Here is a 13,322-nt window from a genome sequence, read left to right on the forward strand (position 1 = left end):
AAATCTCCAGAAGTTGCTTCTGTTCATCTGGTGAGTCGTGTTTTCAGTGGGAGAAACGTTTCATTACTCATCCAAGTAACTTGGACTCACTGAAGAAGTCACTTGGATGAGTGATGAAACGTTTCTCCCACTGAAAACGCTACATCCAGACGAACAGAAGCAACTTTTGGGGACTCTTTAGTTCAGGTGGCATCAGCACCAGGACCTGAGCCAGGCCACAGATAACTTCTGTCATTGTTGCTTGATGACACAAAGTAGAAATCAAAGTTGCAGATTACTGAACACTCCTTTCACTTTGCATGTCGTTTCGCTCATGCAACATTAAAATAAGGACAAATTATAATCACACCTGTGCTAGCAGTGGCCATAAACACCACCACTCCATTCTTCCTCTTGTGGAAGCAGAAGTTCTGCTTTCATATAAAACTAAAATACATTTCTGTGCTTTTGATTGCGTTTCTGTCACTAAGGGGAAACTGCAACACTAAATTCTGCCAACTCAACTGTGTTTCATACAAAGGCTGGTTTTATTAAAAGCTGATCTGTCTGGTTTATTTCTGGTGTTTTCAGCTTATTGCCCTTTCTTCTGTTGCTCTACCTTGTGCAGATTCTTCAGTTTGGGTGGCAGGTTGTCTCGAATCATTTTCATGGCTTTGAGTGGCGGCTCATTGAAGTACGGTGGCTCTCCATCCACCATCTCTATGACCATGATACCCAGAGACCAGATATCCACCTGGACACAGAGAGGAGAGACCACCAGTGAGGGGTGGAGACAAAAATACAGGTTTATCCTGACAGACAACACAGCCAGAGTGTTACCTCTGGTCCGTAAGGTAATCTGGATATGAGCTCTGGTGCCATCCAGTATGGAGTTCCAACCAGAGACTTCCTTCTCTGCACTTCCTTAGACACCTGTGCACAGAAACCAAAGTCGGACAGCTTCACCTGCAGATGGAGAGGAAGGAGGAGAAGAAGACAAGAAGAAACAGGAACATTATTGTTAACATCAAACAGCTTTTCTCAAACAGACTTTACTTGAGCGAGCAGCTCGTGCTCATTTTGAGTCTCATTTGTGGGCAGTCCCCATAGCTCTTATCTTGAACGCTCTGTTGTTGCTAAACAGCTAGTTCCAGCACTTCCTGTGTCATGTTTCCCCACCTAGTGACTTGATATCATTCACTCACCCTACAGTCAGAGTGTAAACTGTATATAAAAGATGAATGAAGTCTGATGTTCTCCACACAATCTGACCAAAGAAGGGATGATACTGAGCCAATGGTGATGCCCTGGTTCATCCCTCATGTTCACTCAGTTCAATAAAAACTAACAAATAAGAGTTTACAGAGACAGAGAGCTGAGGCATGTTTTCCCCAAAACCTCTATAGAGTCAAGGTGATCCCAGCTGGGCACCTGTCATACCTGGAAGTTACAAACATCTTTTACGGTTCAGCTATGGGTCAGATAGACGCCAAAGGCTAAGACTGCAGCTACCTTCAGATTAAGATGGTGGAGTTAGTGGACTGAATTTGGAAGTGACTTTAAGCTCAGCTGATCTGAAGTTCCCCAAGTGTGTGTGTGCGCAATTATTCATTCATTTGTTTAGATAAGTGTGGGTGTACTTTCCTGCCTGCATGATGCACACATATACAATCTGATTCTGTGTAAAACACCACTTGGATACTAGATAATAGACTCCTGGTAACAGAGCCAGAATGGTTACCGGTTTACTGTTTCAGCCGCATAAAAATAAATATTCACACAGTTTATCTGATGAACCACACATGACCTCATGTCAGTCAGGCATCGCTGCCATCCACACCTCTTTCTGAGAAAGTCTTTGCATGGCTGCACACTCAGACACTGAGCCTTGTACTGAGTGTCTGCCACAGTGCTGGCTGCTGGGTTCAGATTACTCACAAAGAGAAATGAAACGGCCTGTTAGGAGAAGTGGTTCACACTGCACATGTGTGAACACCACCATACACAAACATGAACACGATGGTCACTGAGCTCCACGTCCAGCAGACGATACAGCACAACCCAGAACAAAAACCCACTGCCTGACCTTACCGTAGGAGGATGAAACCATCACACAAATGCAGCGCTCAGCACGCAGGTGCATTCAGACGCAACGAACACTCTCGCCCCTCTGCCGAGAAACGCTTCTTGCTTGGCTGATTCCGCTTCCCCTGCCAGGCCAAACCACAAGCAGCAAGTAAAACCCAGCCCAGCACCAAAACACCACAGCTGCCAACAGGAAGCGCTCCGTGAGAGAACGAGACCACCCAGAGAACTTCAAACTACGGTTTTCAAATAAGCAGACCGCTACTTCCCCCAGAGCCTGCATGCACGTCAGTGCTTCATGTTTTATTGTAACCCGTTTAGGTTCATTCAGGGTGCTAACAGATGACACTCTGACTTGATTTTTTTAATTTACTGAAACTTTAACTACTAATACAGATACTGGAAATAAAATGACTGCATAGCTAATCACTAGGATGGAGCAAGACATCCTCTGCTTACAACGGGGAAACAATTTATTCTGGGAAGTGTACTCCTTAGACATGCCACTTTAGACTCATGTTAACCTGAGCCATGTTTTTAACTATGAGGCTGGTTTACAGGCAATAAAACGGTGAGAATTTATTTATTTTTGGTTATACTCTTAAACTTGTTTCCTCTAAGAAGGTTGTGGGGGTTTATACTGTTTATTATTACACTGGTAAAGAAAAATATTCTTAGAAAATCATTTAGAGGACCTGCCACCCTTCATACATTTGCAGTCTTTAGACATGTATGGAAGTTGTGCTTTCAGTTTTAGTGCTGTATGGGTGAGTATTTTATATAGTTGAGTTTCAACAGCATTCAGTATTTAGACTAATAAGATTTGTCAGATGGTGATGATGATTTGTGTGGGTGTTAAAAGTTTTGCATTCAAGTGATGTAAATTTCCTCATCAGACATTGAGCACAAGGCTGCATGCAAACATCTGCGTGCCCACCAGTTTTTTGGGACCATGAGGACTTCAACACAAACCCTACAGATGGACTCCAAGTCTACTTGGAAAAAAGGAGAACAGGAATGACTCATCTGTGGTGTCCATCTGTGTCAGTAAGCAAATATAATCCCTCCCTTAGAGCCTTTTTCCCTCCAAAGATGAAATTTAAATAATAATAATAATAATAATAATAATAATAATAAGCTAACACTTTGTGTTTGTAGAATCTGCAGTGTTTGAAAAACTAGCCAACACATCATACAATAAATAAATGAAACAATCTGAAGGTCATTAGAGCTACCAAAACACTACTGGAGACATTACAATAGAAACATTTCTGCCATGTTAACGCTCGTTTACTCATTTTATTCTACTGCAGCAAACTGTGGACACAGAGTCTCACAGGAAGATTAAACACAGCTGGCAGGTGCTTTATCTGTCTCACGACAGAGTAGACAAAGCGCTTTGGTGTCACTGCAGACAAACGCTTGGTCATGCATAGATCTGGAGGCCGAGGGGATGGCGAAACCACAGCTCATAAAAGGCATCAACCCACAAGCATTCATCAGATGTGATCAAGCGCGAAGTGGTTTATGCAGAAGCATCAAATGTGTGACTTGCACAGCAAGTGCGCTCTCAGAAGAGGCTCAGCAAAGACCTCAGTCTGTGTATAATACATACGCACTACACTGTATAAGCAGGTTTCCTCTCATTGGAATTTATTCGAATTATTAAACGTGAATTAAGAAGTGGTGGGCCAACTCGGCCCTGCAGGGCTGAAGAGTTACAGTGAAACGTGTGGTCTTGATTGCAGCTTTAACAGCTGTTACAGACAGCCTAGCATCCGTGATCTGAATCTGCACTTTCTGACTAAAGGGGTGTGAATCCAGATCAAAGATGATTATGAGGTTATGAAAAAAAGGAAAGGTGGCAAACTGCTGAGCTCCAGTTTAATAATTTACTGTATAATAAGGCAAATGGTTGTTCTGTGCTGATGAGCTATTAACTGAGATGATAAACGACGACGATCACAATGCCAGGAGAAACTGCAGGTGTAACGACGCCAGAAATACACAGCAGCCGCTTCTCTACAGGAACAGCACAAAAAACTTCTAATGAGGAACTGATTTTTGGGCATTTCATCGTACACAATATAGAGCCTCGTCTTCTATGAAGAAATGTGTGTGGATTTCTGCAGAATTTTGATTTCATGATGTGATGAGAGAGCTACAACACACACAGTGAACGCATTCAGCGTCACGGTTACATCAACTTATCCTATGTGAGAAAATTCTGGCAGCAGTGATATTAAAACATTAAATCAGCAAAACCTGCAGAGTTCTTCAGTTTTAGAGGCACAGTTCGTTCGTGTGTGTGCGTGTGTGTGTGTGTGTACACTATGACACACCAGAGGATGAGTTCCTTTTTTTATTGGTTTAACTGTGGTTTCATTTTCTGTAGAAAGTAGAAACTTGCTTGTCACCAGGCAGGAAGCGATTGGGCATCTGTCTCAGATGCAGTAGTGGTTAAGAGGCATCTGGTTCCTTTTTCTAGCTGCCATTTTATTTTAACTCATGCAAGAAGTGGGCTTGGTTTTGTCAGTGGCTGCAGTGCATCCTGCAGAGTTTGTGCACCTCAAGAGACTAAATTTAACTAGAAGGGATAAAGCTGCACCACTACGGGCGCATGCCATAGTCCTTTCTCACAGCAGACAGCGTGATGCGCCACAGCAGAAAAAAACTCTGATAATGCTATTAATATTAGTGGTTAGTGCATTCTGCTTAAGTAATGGTTTACTGGGAAACCCCCACCCTCACATTTAAATAGAAAAGAGTCATACTTCAACTGTGCTCACTGTATAACTAGCTAATAATTAATAATTTTAAAATTAAAACTAAGAATAAAAAGAAAGGAGAGACAGCCTTTTTGTTAAAGGGAATGAAATTATTACATAAAAGTGTTTTACATGGATATGAACACAGGCCTGGGTTGAAATTTCTTCTCTTCCTTTGTTTGAAGTGTTTGAAAACTCCTCGTATTTGACATTTCAGGCTCATCTCTACTCTGAATGTCTCTACATCTGACTGTTCTGCCCTTTCTCTATATCTAGTACACTTTCAACGTGGCAGGTATACTGGTGCAGGCTGGATTAAAGGCAGTGACAAGTTTGACAGTATTTGGATGAATGTTTTCTTATATTTTACCAAAACACTTTTTCTCCGTTTGAGTGGCTGCTGCCTGCTCCACTCCGTGTGCAGTACATACGCGGGCATGTTTATTTGGCTAGCTTTGACATCAAGGCTTTTTCACATCTCTTAATCATGAAGTTTAACCATCATGAGTAAGTGCCAAACGCCTTCACCTCAACGTCAAGCATAAGCCCAAAGTCCTAAAAGTCTTAATCCTTAAAGAGACCTATGGAGAGGCCACAAAGCTCTACCTCATCAATTGACAGTCTCACGCTTAACGTGTTTTATTTAGTTTAAAATGGTTTCCTGTGACAGATTAATCCGACACTCAACATGCAAACGAGTAAACAAAAAAAACTCCCCCCAAAAAACTGCAGCCCACAAGTTGCCCATTATGTACAGCCCCATACTGACCAGACACATTTACACAAGCACATTCAGCAGCTGTGAGCTCTTTTCTGAATAGTAAAAAAAAAACCTGGGTTACACTTGCTAAACTGAAAGTGCACCACATTATTAAAAAACAAAACAAAACAAAACAAAAAAAACACTGTGCAAACTCCAGTAAGGGAACTGAGGGTGGGGCTCAGTGATCATAGGACCAGAGAAACAACACCCCTGTCATAGAAGGCTCTGTCACTGTGACCCACATAATCGAGTGGAGGACAAGTTTTAATTCAAGCCGTCCCAGCCCCAGTAACGCTCAGGAGGTCAGCGAGTTCTGTCTATCGACGGGCTCTCCTGCCCTCTGCAAGCACCGCCGAGGCATACGAGGGTCTGAGGGGAAACGAATCTCCTTTGGTGATACTTCAACAGTCATGTGCAAGTCTATATTTAGACATGCACAACATTGCGATTTATGATATTTGTGCTCTTCTTCGTATGACTAATGGAAGATGCTCGGTGATAAAAGGTCTGTTACAGTCTTTTGCTAAAAAAGTGCTTTCTCAGCAACTACGTTGTGGTCTGACATAAAACCACAAGTGTGAGGCCATTGTTTTAAAAACAGAACTATATGATTCACCTTCCTGTGAAACTTTGACCGATCAGCTGGCTGGGGTTTCTCTTGTGATGCTCCAACATTAAAAAAAAACAAACTGTTCGGTTCTATGGAAAAAACTTTACTTGTCAGATTATTAACATATAACATGTCAGACATTCATACATAATTTAAAGCAGTTCTTCGTTGTTTAGGTTTTAATTCCCTCAAAATTATTTTGAAAGGTGAGTCCCTGCAAACCAGCTAACAATTGCCAATCGCGACCCCACCGGCAGGATGACCAAGTGGCATTTAGCTGCTCTCTTATTCACCGACTCAAATCCCACATTCCTTCAGAAGACAGTTTTTGTTCTGCTCTGGAAATCCGCTGTGAGCTGAGGGTCGCTCTAACCAGAAACCAGAGCATTTGGAGAACCAGTTCACACGCTGATGTGCGGAGCTCACTGAGGCTGCAGAGCTGGGCGAGGTTATCATCGTAAAGTTCTTTTCATGAGAGGAACTGACATGAAAGTCAGCTGATTATTGCTGATATGCAGTACTATGACTTTTTGCATTTACAGATGCACATGTCAGAGCAATGGCAGAGAAATACAACTTAATTCTGTGGAAAATGTTGACAACATCTGAACGCTTGTTCCTTCCGGAGAAGTTTTATTGAGTGTTACGCTGCAAAACAGGAACTTAAACTGATTCTTACAGAAGTGTAGTACATACCCGTCCGTCATGAGTGAGGAGGATGGAGTCGCTCTTTATGTCTCTATGGATCACACCCTGTGTGTGAAGGACAGACAACGCCTTCAGGACGGACAGACACACTGTGGCGATCTGCTCCTCATTCATCCTGCAGACGAATAGAGACACCAGTTTTTGTGATTCAGTTCACAGTCAGGAGTGAAAAGTTCTTGAGCTACAATAATACGCATCACACAGGGTGTCTACATGTAAACACAAATGCAATTTAAGACTTCAAGACCTCTTTTAGTACAAACTTAAGATATTAAAGCTAAAACACAGTCAGTTCCAAATAACATGAAATTAAATTATCTGATTAAATTTAAGAAAATTGACAAAATTAGCAAACAAATCATTGTTTACTTAAACAACATCACATTTTCTGACCTACAACAATCAGCACAGTTTGTTAGCATTTTCACAAGCGGGGCTTAAACCCTATTCTCTGGTCATATGTTAATAAATTTGAATGTTCCTACTTCTGTAAACTAACGAGCAAATTGGCTTCCTCTTCATCGTCATCATTTCTATCAGTGCAAGTCTCCAGGCCTAAAATAACCACCTGCCTGGGCAAGATTTCAGTGACTTTGGTAAATAAGACCTAGAACTGTTTCATTAGCTCATGCAGGTTATCGGTCTTTTACTGTTAAACATTTCCGTATATAAAAACAGCAAGATGAGGGTGGTGAAACTAGCACATCCATCATGATGTATTACCTAAATGTTTTCAGAGGGACAGAAATTATTACGTGACATGACTAAAATATTCCCATCACACCAATCCAAATTTACTTTATGACATTTATAGAAAAAAAAAAGCCCCTATGCGTGTTTTAGACTTAGATGATTCAGTCTGCCAAACACTCTCACTCCTGTTGCGTGGAAAACAATGTAAAATGACACAGACATAGATGTAATGCAGTACGTTTCTGTGCTGAATAGATAGGAGACAGCGCCCCCTTATGGCAGAAATCATATCTGGTGAACAAACAGCTTAATAAGGGGCAGACTTAAATGGCTTAAAGCATATGAAAAAGGAATATAATGGGTACAATGACTAAAGTATTTTGGTTTCTTTCAACTAGCAAACATTGCAAAAAAACAAATCTATACAGTAAAAAAAATTGGAACTAATTTTCTCCTCCTTAAATTCCAGCATTCAGTCCTCATTAGCTTGAACACTGGAGCTAAGCTAACAGAAACTAGCTGACATCACCTTTTTTCTTGCTTTACTTCACCGCCTTACAGCTAAAGTTTGTATTCATTTTGAGACTTTATTAAATCACTCATAAAGCCTTGAACGGCCTCGCTACTGGTCATACAGCAAACATGGAGATCAACATGTGCACACATGCTTGCATCAGTGTCAGATACTTAGATAGGCTCTATGTTTATTCACTGCATATGCATAAATTAAGGTTTAGTGTGTGTATATATATTGGTAATTAATATCACTATTGCAGCTGGGAGAACTCAGTAAACCCTGAAATGGCTCAGTGATTAAGAAAATGAATAGACAGGTGGATTTTTACTCTTATTATTGTTATTATTATAGCCATTTAATACTGCGAGGTGCTGCATAAATGACTGATGTATAAAGTTTCTCTCTCACCTTGTGTGTGTCACGATGTCAGTGAGCGCTCCTCCCTCCATGAACTCCATGACGACCCAGAGCTCATCCCCCACCAGGTAGCTGTTATACATCTCCACCACGTTCTCATGGTGATAGTCCCGCATGATCACCACCTGCAGTTACCACACAGAGAGGTAGGATCATCACATTACTTTGATCGCACTGAAGCCCTGCCTCGTCACTCATGAAGGGAGTCCAGTGTTTAAAATCCAAGGCGGAAATCTGCAACTGAGGTGAAGACGAGATGGAGCATGAACCCCACAACGCTTCAGGCGGCAGCGCAGGCTCCTGAGATGTGTCTAAAGGCGACTTCTTACTTACTGTATTGGTTTTATCTTGACTCGAGTGTGGGGAGAGATTTCACGCATTTCCTACCACTCTGATGTATTAACATAAAAATCTATGTTTGGAAAAATGCGCTGGTGTCAGGAAAGCATCAAATATTATTTTTAGATTTGAGACTATTAAAAAAAACAGATCTGTATGAACAGAGAAAGATCTTGTCTCTTCTCTGGTTCAGCCAGCTTTCTGAATGCCTCTGAAATACAAACGCAACATTTGTATTGACAATGTTTCACCGTGCCGATTAAACTGGGTTAAATTTTGATTGTTTATTGTGTTAAAAATGTATCAAACTTCATAAATTTTAAATATACAAAAACATAATTGAATCTGACTGAAGATGCATTTTGGTTTTATTTAGATTTAACACAGTGTCCTAACTTTTCTGGGTTTGTACGTTTACCATGGACCCTTTTCAAAATAAAAGCCACCTAAAACCTCATACACTGCCTTGTGTAAATTTTCAAAAGTATATCAATTACAGATCTCCAGAGATCAGTGACCTCACAGCTGGTTAAGGCAATGGCCATCAGTGCAGTAAAAAGTGCAGAGCAAACGAGCCAACTGGAATAACCAAACGCTCTACATTCCCTACTTCTGTGTACTTTTTGCCATAATCTGGCATGTTAACTCTGACCTTTTTGAGTTGCCAAACAGATCTTTTACCTCGTTGAAGAGGAGTTCTCTGCGCTGTTGTTTCCTCAGGTCCATCTTCTTCACGGCGACCAGTTTTCCTGTGGTTTTCATCGTAGCGATACACACAATCCCTGTGGAGCCCTCACCAATCTTAATGTAGTGATCCAAGTAGGTCCGCGGATCGCCCGGATCGACCACCATCTGCAGTGCCGCCCTGAACTGCTCATGGGAAACTCTCTGGGGTTCCCTCTGTGGTGAGCGGCCCTGAGGAGGAGCACCCGATGCAGCGGGCCCAGAGGGTACAGGGGGTCGTGGGGCTGGAACGTTGGGGTGAGGGGTGTGCGGGAGCTGGGAGGACTCGGGGGCCAGGATGGGGTGTGAAGAGTGATGAGGGTGTGGGTGGCTTATAGGGGGTTTGGAGCCAGAGGAACCTCGGACGGAGCCGCTAGAGGGGCCGTTCTGAGGTGAGGACTCATGGTGTCGACCCACCTGGAAAAGAGAGCCAAACTTAAGCACAAACTTAAATCTAAATGAAGCTTTTCTGTCACAACATCTTCCTACTCCCTGGACGTGAGGTGCACGAGTGTCAGGATTATTATGGAGCTATGGTAACAGTCACAAAGAAAGCAGCTAAATCTGATCTGGAGATGTGCCAGCAGGCTCAGTTTAGACACGTCTGTGATTTTATCACTGGTTCCCTGAGGGTTCCCACCCCTACCTGTCCAGTGGGGCTGCGCCCGCCATCGCTCTCTGTCCGCGGGTATGTGTTAAACGGCCGTGTGGCTTGTTGAGCAGTTTTCATCACTCCCTCAGACATTGGCAGATTTGGGGTGCGTATGTTGGGTCCTGAGAGAGGCCTCTTGTCTCTGGGAGACTGAGGACTGCTGTCCCGTGCCACGTAGCTGGACTTTGGCCTGTGGTCACCAGGCTGATCCCGCTGAGCCCCATGATCCTGAGGAGAGGGGAAAAATCCAGAGAAAGTAAATTAATGGGAAGTACTCACGGAGAGACCGACAGAGAGGAGGTGCTTGTACTGCCTGTTACGCTTTTATTTTCTGTAATATTTAATATAAATGGTGAATGGAATTGCACTTACATAGTGCTTCTCTACTCTGAGCACTTAAAGCACTTTGTACTACAAGCCTCATTCACCCACCCACTCATTCATACAGCGTTTAATTCTGTGGCTAAGCAACTTCTATAAGAATCACTATTTTGCGAGAGTATGTGGGCTAAAGGAGCAAGGGGTCAAACTGAACCACAATCAACCTTTTGTTATAATGTTCATGTCAAACATGCCCAAATTTCCAATCATGATATCAGTGTGAAGCAAAAGGCTTCAGATTACTCTGTTTCAACATTTTTTTCCCCTACTTTTGGATAAATGTGATGACGCCTTCTGTTTGTGAGGGGGGAGTCAATCAGAAGGAAACTGGGCAAGAACTGAGCATCAAACAGCCTTAAAAATAATAATACAGCTGTGAATGTGAATCCAGGTTCTTCGGTATCTACCTGGTCTCTGTCCCGAGGCTGTCTGTCTCTGTGAGGGGGAGGAGGGGGGCCTTGTCTGTCCCTCTGGGCTCTGTTGGGCTCTTGACCCCGGGGCTGCTGTTGGGGGCGGCCCTGGATCACCTCATCTGTCTGAGGAGGACGGACTCCGCGCTGACCTTGGTGGCGGGGGTCACCTCCGCTCTGCTGGTCTTGTCTGAGTCGGTCTCTGAAAATCACATCGACACAAATGTAAATACAGAACAGATTTATAATAACTTTATATTATTTCATTAATTTGCATTTCTCCTTTATTTTGCATTTTATTTATTTTCAAGTTGTTTCCAGTTGAGTTTTTACTGTTTGAAAATGTTGAGTTTTAGTATTTTTACTTATTACAGTTTATTACAGAGGGTGTTTGTCAGTTCAAAATAGACTTTATGATATAAACATAGCTTGCAGTGAAGACAGATGACTCACAGTCATGTTGACATGCCAAATCTGAATGAACAAAAGGACTGAAGCCTCATTAGGCAGGTTGTGTCAAGAAGAACGAAAGCAAAGACATTTCCCGTACAGTTTTCTTTCTGTTTAATTATTTTTTGTAAACGGAGGTCATTTCAGTTAAGTGAAAAAACTATAAAGGGGTGTGGTATACATTTTAGTTATCCCACCAACAAAGATGGAAAAGCAATTATCCGAAAGAAGATCTTGCACTTAAATAAAATACAAAAATAAAATAACACAAAATAAAAAAAACACAGACAATATCTTTATTTTTTTCCTTTGCTGCAGATGTTTATTGAGACTGGGATGTCCACATGACTGTGCTGACAACCTGAAAAAATGCCACGTAATAAAACAAAACAAAAGATAAACAAATAGAGTAATCAAAAACTGAAACTTAACACAAAAACTACTTAAAATATAAATCGTCTCACCTGTCTTGTCTGTCTGAGTAGTGTCTGTGTTGAGGATCTCCGTTCTCCTGCCCTCCACCTCCTCCTGAAGAGCTCGAGTCCCTGCGAGGGTGTGTTGGAGGACTCCCTCGCCGCAGGGAGTTGGAGCGAGTCACGGACATGGTGTCGAACTCATCCAGCAGCCATGTTAGAGACTCTGTTCCCATCCTGCTGCCGCGTACGATGGTCTGGAGATTTAAAAAAAGAAAGAAAAAAAAAGGAGGATGCATTACAATCTGTAAAGTTAGCAGGTTACAGGGCTGGCAGCGTGTGTTGTTTTTGTATAAAAATGACTAAAAACTACAATCACGAGAACATTTTAGATCGTCTATCACTAAAGAATCAGTATGATAAACTCAATCTCTGATTTTCGCTCACCTTTCGCGGTTCTACGGTAGTGATGACGGTCGCGTCGATAAAGGGTTTGGGCCTCTGCGCCGTGTCTTCGATGAGTGACTGCCATTGCCGCGGCAGCCCGACAAACTTCTGCTCCTGCTCGTCAAAGTCCGTGTGCACACGGTGCTCAAAGTTGGACGGAGCTGAGATCTGGATACGAGACTTCTTCTTTTTGGCAAACATGATGGCAGCTGTGGCCGAGCATCAGACCTGTGTGGAGGAAGGTGGAAAGGGATGAAGGCTAACAGAAAGTAACAGTAAGGAGAAAATGCAAATGTAAAACTCCCAAGTAAAATATGTAAAACACATCACACATGCATGCTCACAGGCAGCGACGCTCGAAAACAACTGCTGTCAAGCTTTGAAAGTCACATCTCATTTAAGGGTTTTAGAGGCTGTGGATGAAGTCTTCTCAATGAATCACTTTCTAAAAGTCTCAATTTTCTTGTCATGGTTTTAAAATGACTCGGGTTTAATTTGCATCGTATGTTTGATTAAGCTCCTTTTATCATGTGTTCTGTTTTACCTGTTCTTTAAACACTCAGTTATACCATTTGTTTATTTTAAGTTTTCTTTTTTCATTTATCATATTTAAAGCGCTTCTCTCTCTCCCCCATGTGGCTCTCTGTTTTATGATGAACCTGATGAAGTCCACAAACTGAAACCGGTCAGTCAAATAAAGGTGTTCTACACAGTAAGAATTGCTGGAGCTTCAAGCTCGGCAGAAGTAAACTCAAATATCAAACAGTTTCGAGAAATCTGCAGGTGATAACCGGGTGTTTCCTACCAAACGTTACTATTAAGACAAAGCAAAAGTACTTTCAGTCAACTCTGAGAGCCCTCGTGCTTTTTTCTTAGCAGATATTTTTATTGGTAAAAAAGTACTTAAATCTTTGCTTTGCTTGTCAGTGTAAATTTGTGTGTTTTTGGAGAGACAGACCAAATTCAT

The 13,322-nt window shown here is 42.1% G+C and overlaps 1 protein-coding gene across 6 annotated transcripts in view; it reads right to left on the minus strand.

Annotated features, from left to right (window-relative positions):
- Nucleotides 1–13,322, minus strand: part of pak4 (p21 protein (Cdc42/Rac)-activated kinase 4) — a 43,773-nt gene that overhangs the window by 8,224 nt on the left and 22,227 nt on the right. For all 6 annotated transcript variants that reach the window (XM_040037487.1, XM_040037490.1, XM_040037492.1 and 3 more), the window contains 9 exons: nucleotides 12,356–12,583; nucleotides 11,960–12,165; nucleotides 11,043–11,247; nucleotides 10,249–10,482; nucleotides 9,561–10,019; nucleotides 8,532–8,665; nucleotides 6,902–7,028; nucleotides 820–945; nucleotides 599–733 (listed from right to left, as the gene is read on the minus strand). In XM_040037487.1, coding sequence (XP_039893421.1) covers nucleotides 599–733; nucleotides 820–945; nucleotides 6,902–7,028; nucleotides 8,532–8,665; nucleotides 9,561–10,019; nucleotides 10,249–10,482; nucleotides 11,043–11,247; nucleotides 11,960–12,165; nucleotides 12,356–12,556 — 1,827 coding nt within the window. In that variant the 5' untranslated portion in view covers nucleotides 12,557–12,583. The remainder of the gene's footprint in view (nucleotides 1–598; nucleotides 734–819; nucleotides 946–6,901; nucleotides 7,029–8,531; nucleotides 8,666–9,560; nucleotides 10,020–10,248; nucleotides 10,483–11,042; nucleotides 11,248–11,959; nucleotides 12,166–12,355; nucleotides 12,584–13,322) is intronic.

The sequence above is a fragment of the Simochromis diagramma genome, unplaced genomic scaffold (assembly GCF_900408965.1).
Source record: "Simochromis diagramma unplaced genomic scaffold, fSimDia1.1 OVJJ01000463.1, whole genome shotgun sequence".
In the NCBI taxonomy this organism is placed as follows: Eukaryota; Metazoa; Chordata; class Actinopteri; order Cichliformes; family Cichlidae; genus Simochromis; species Simochromis diagramma.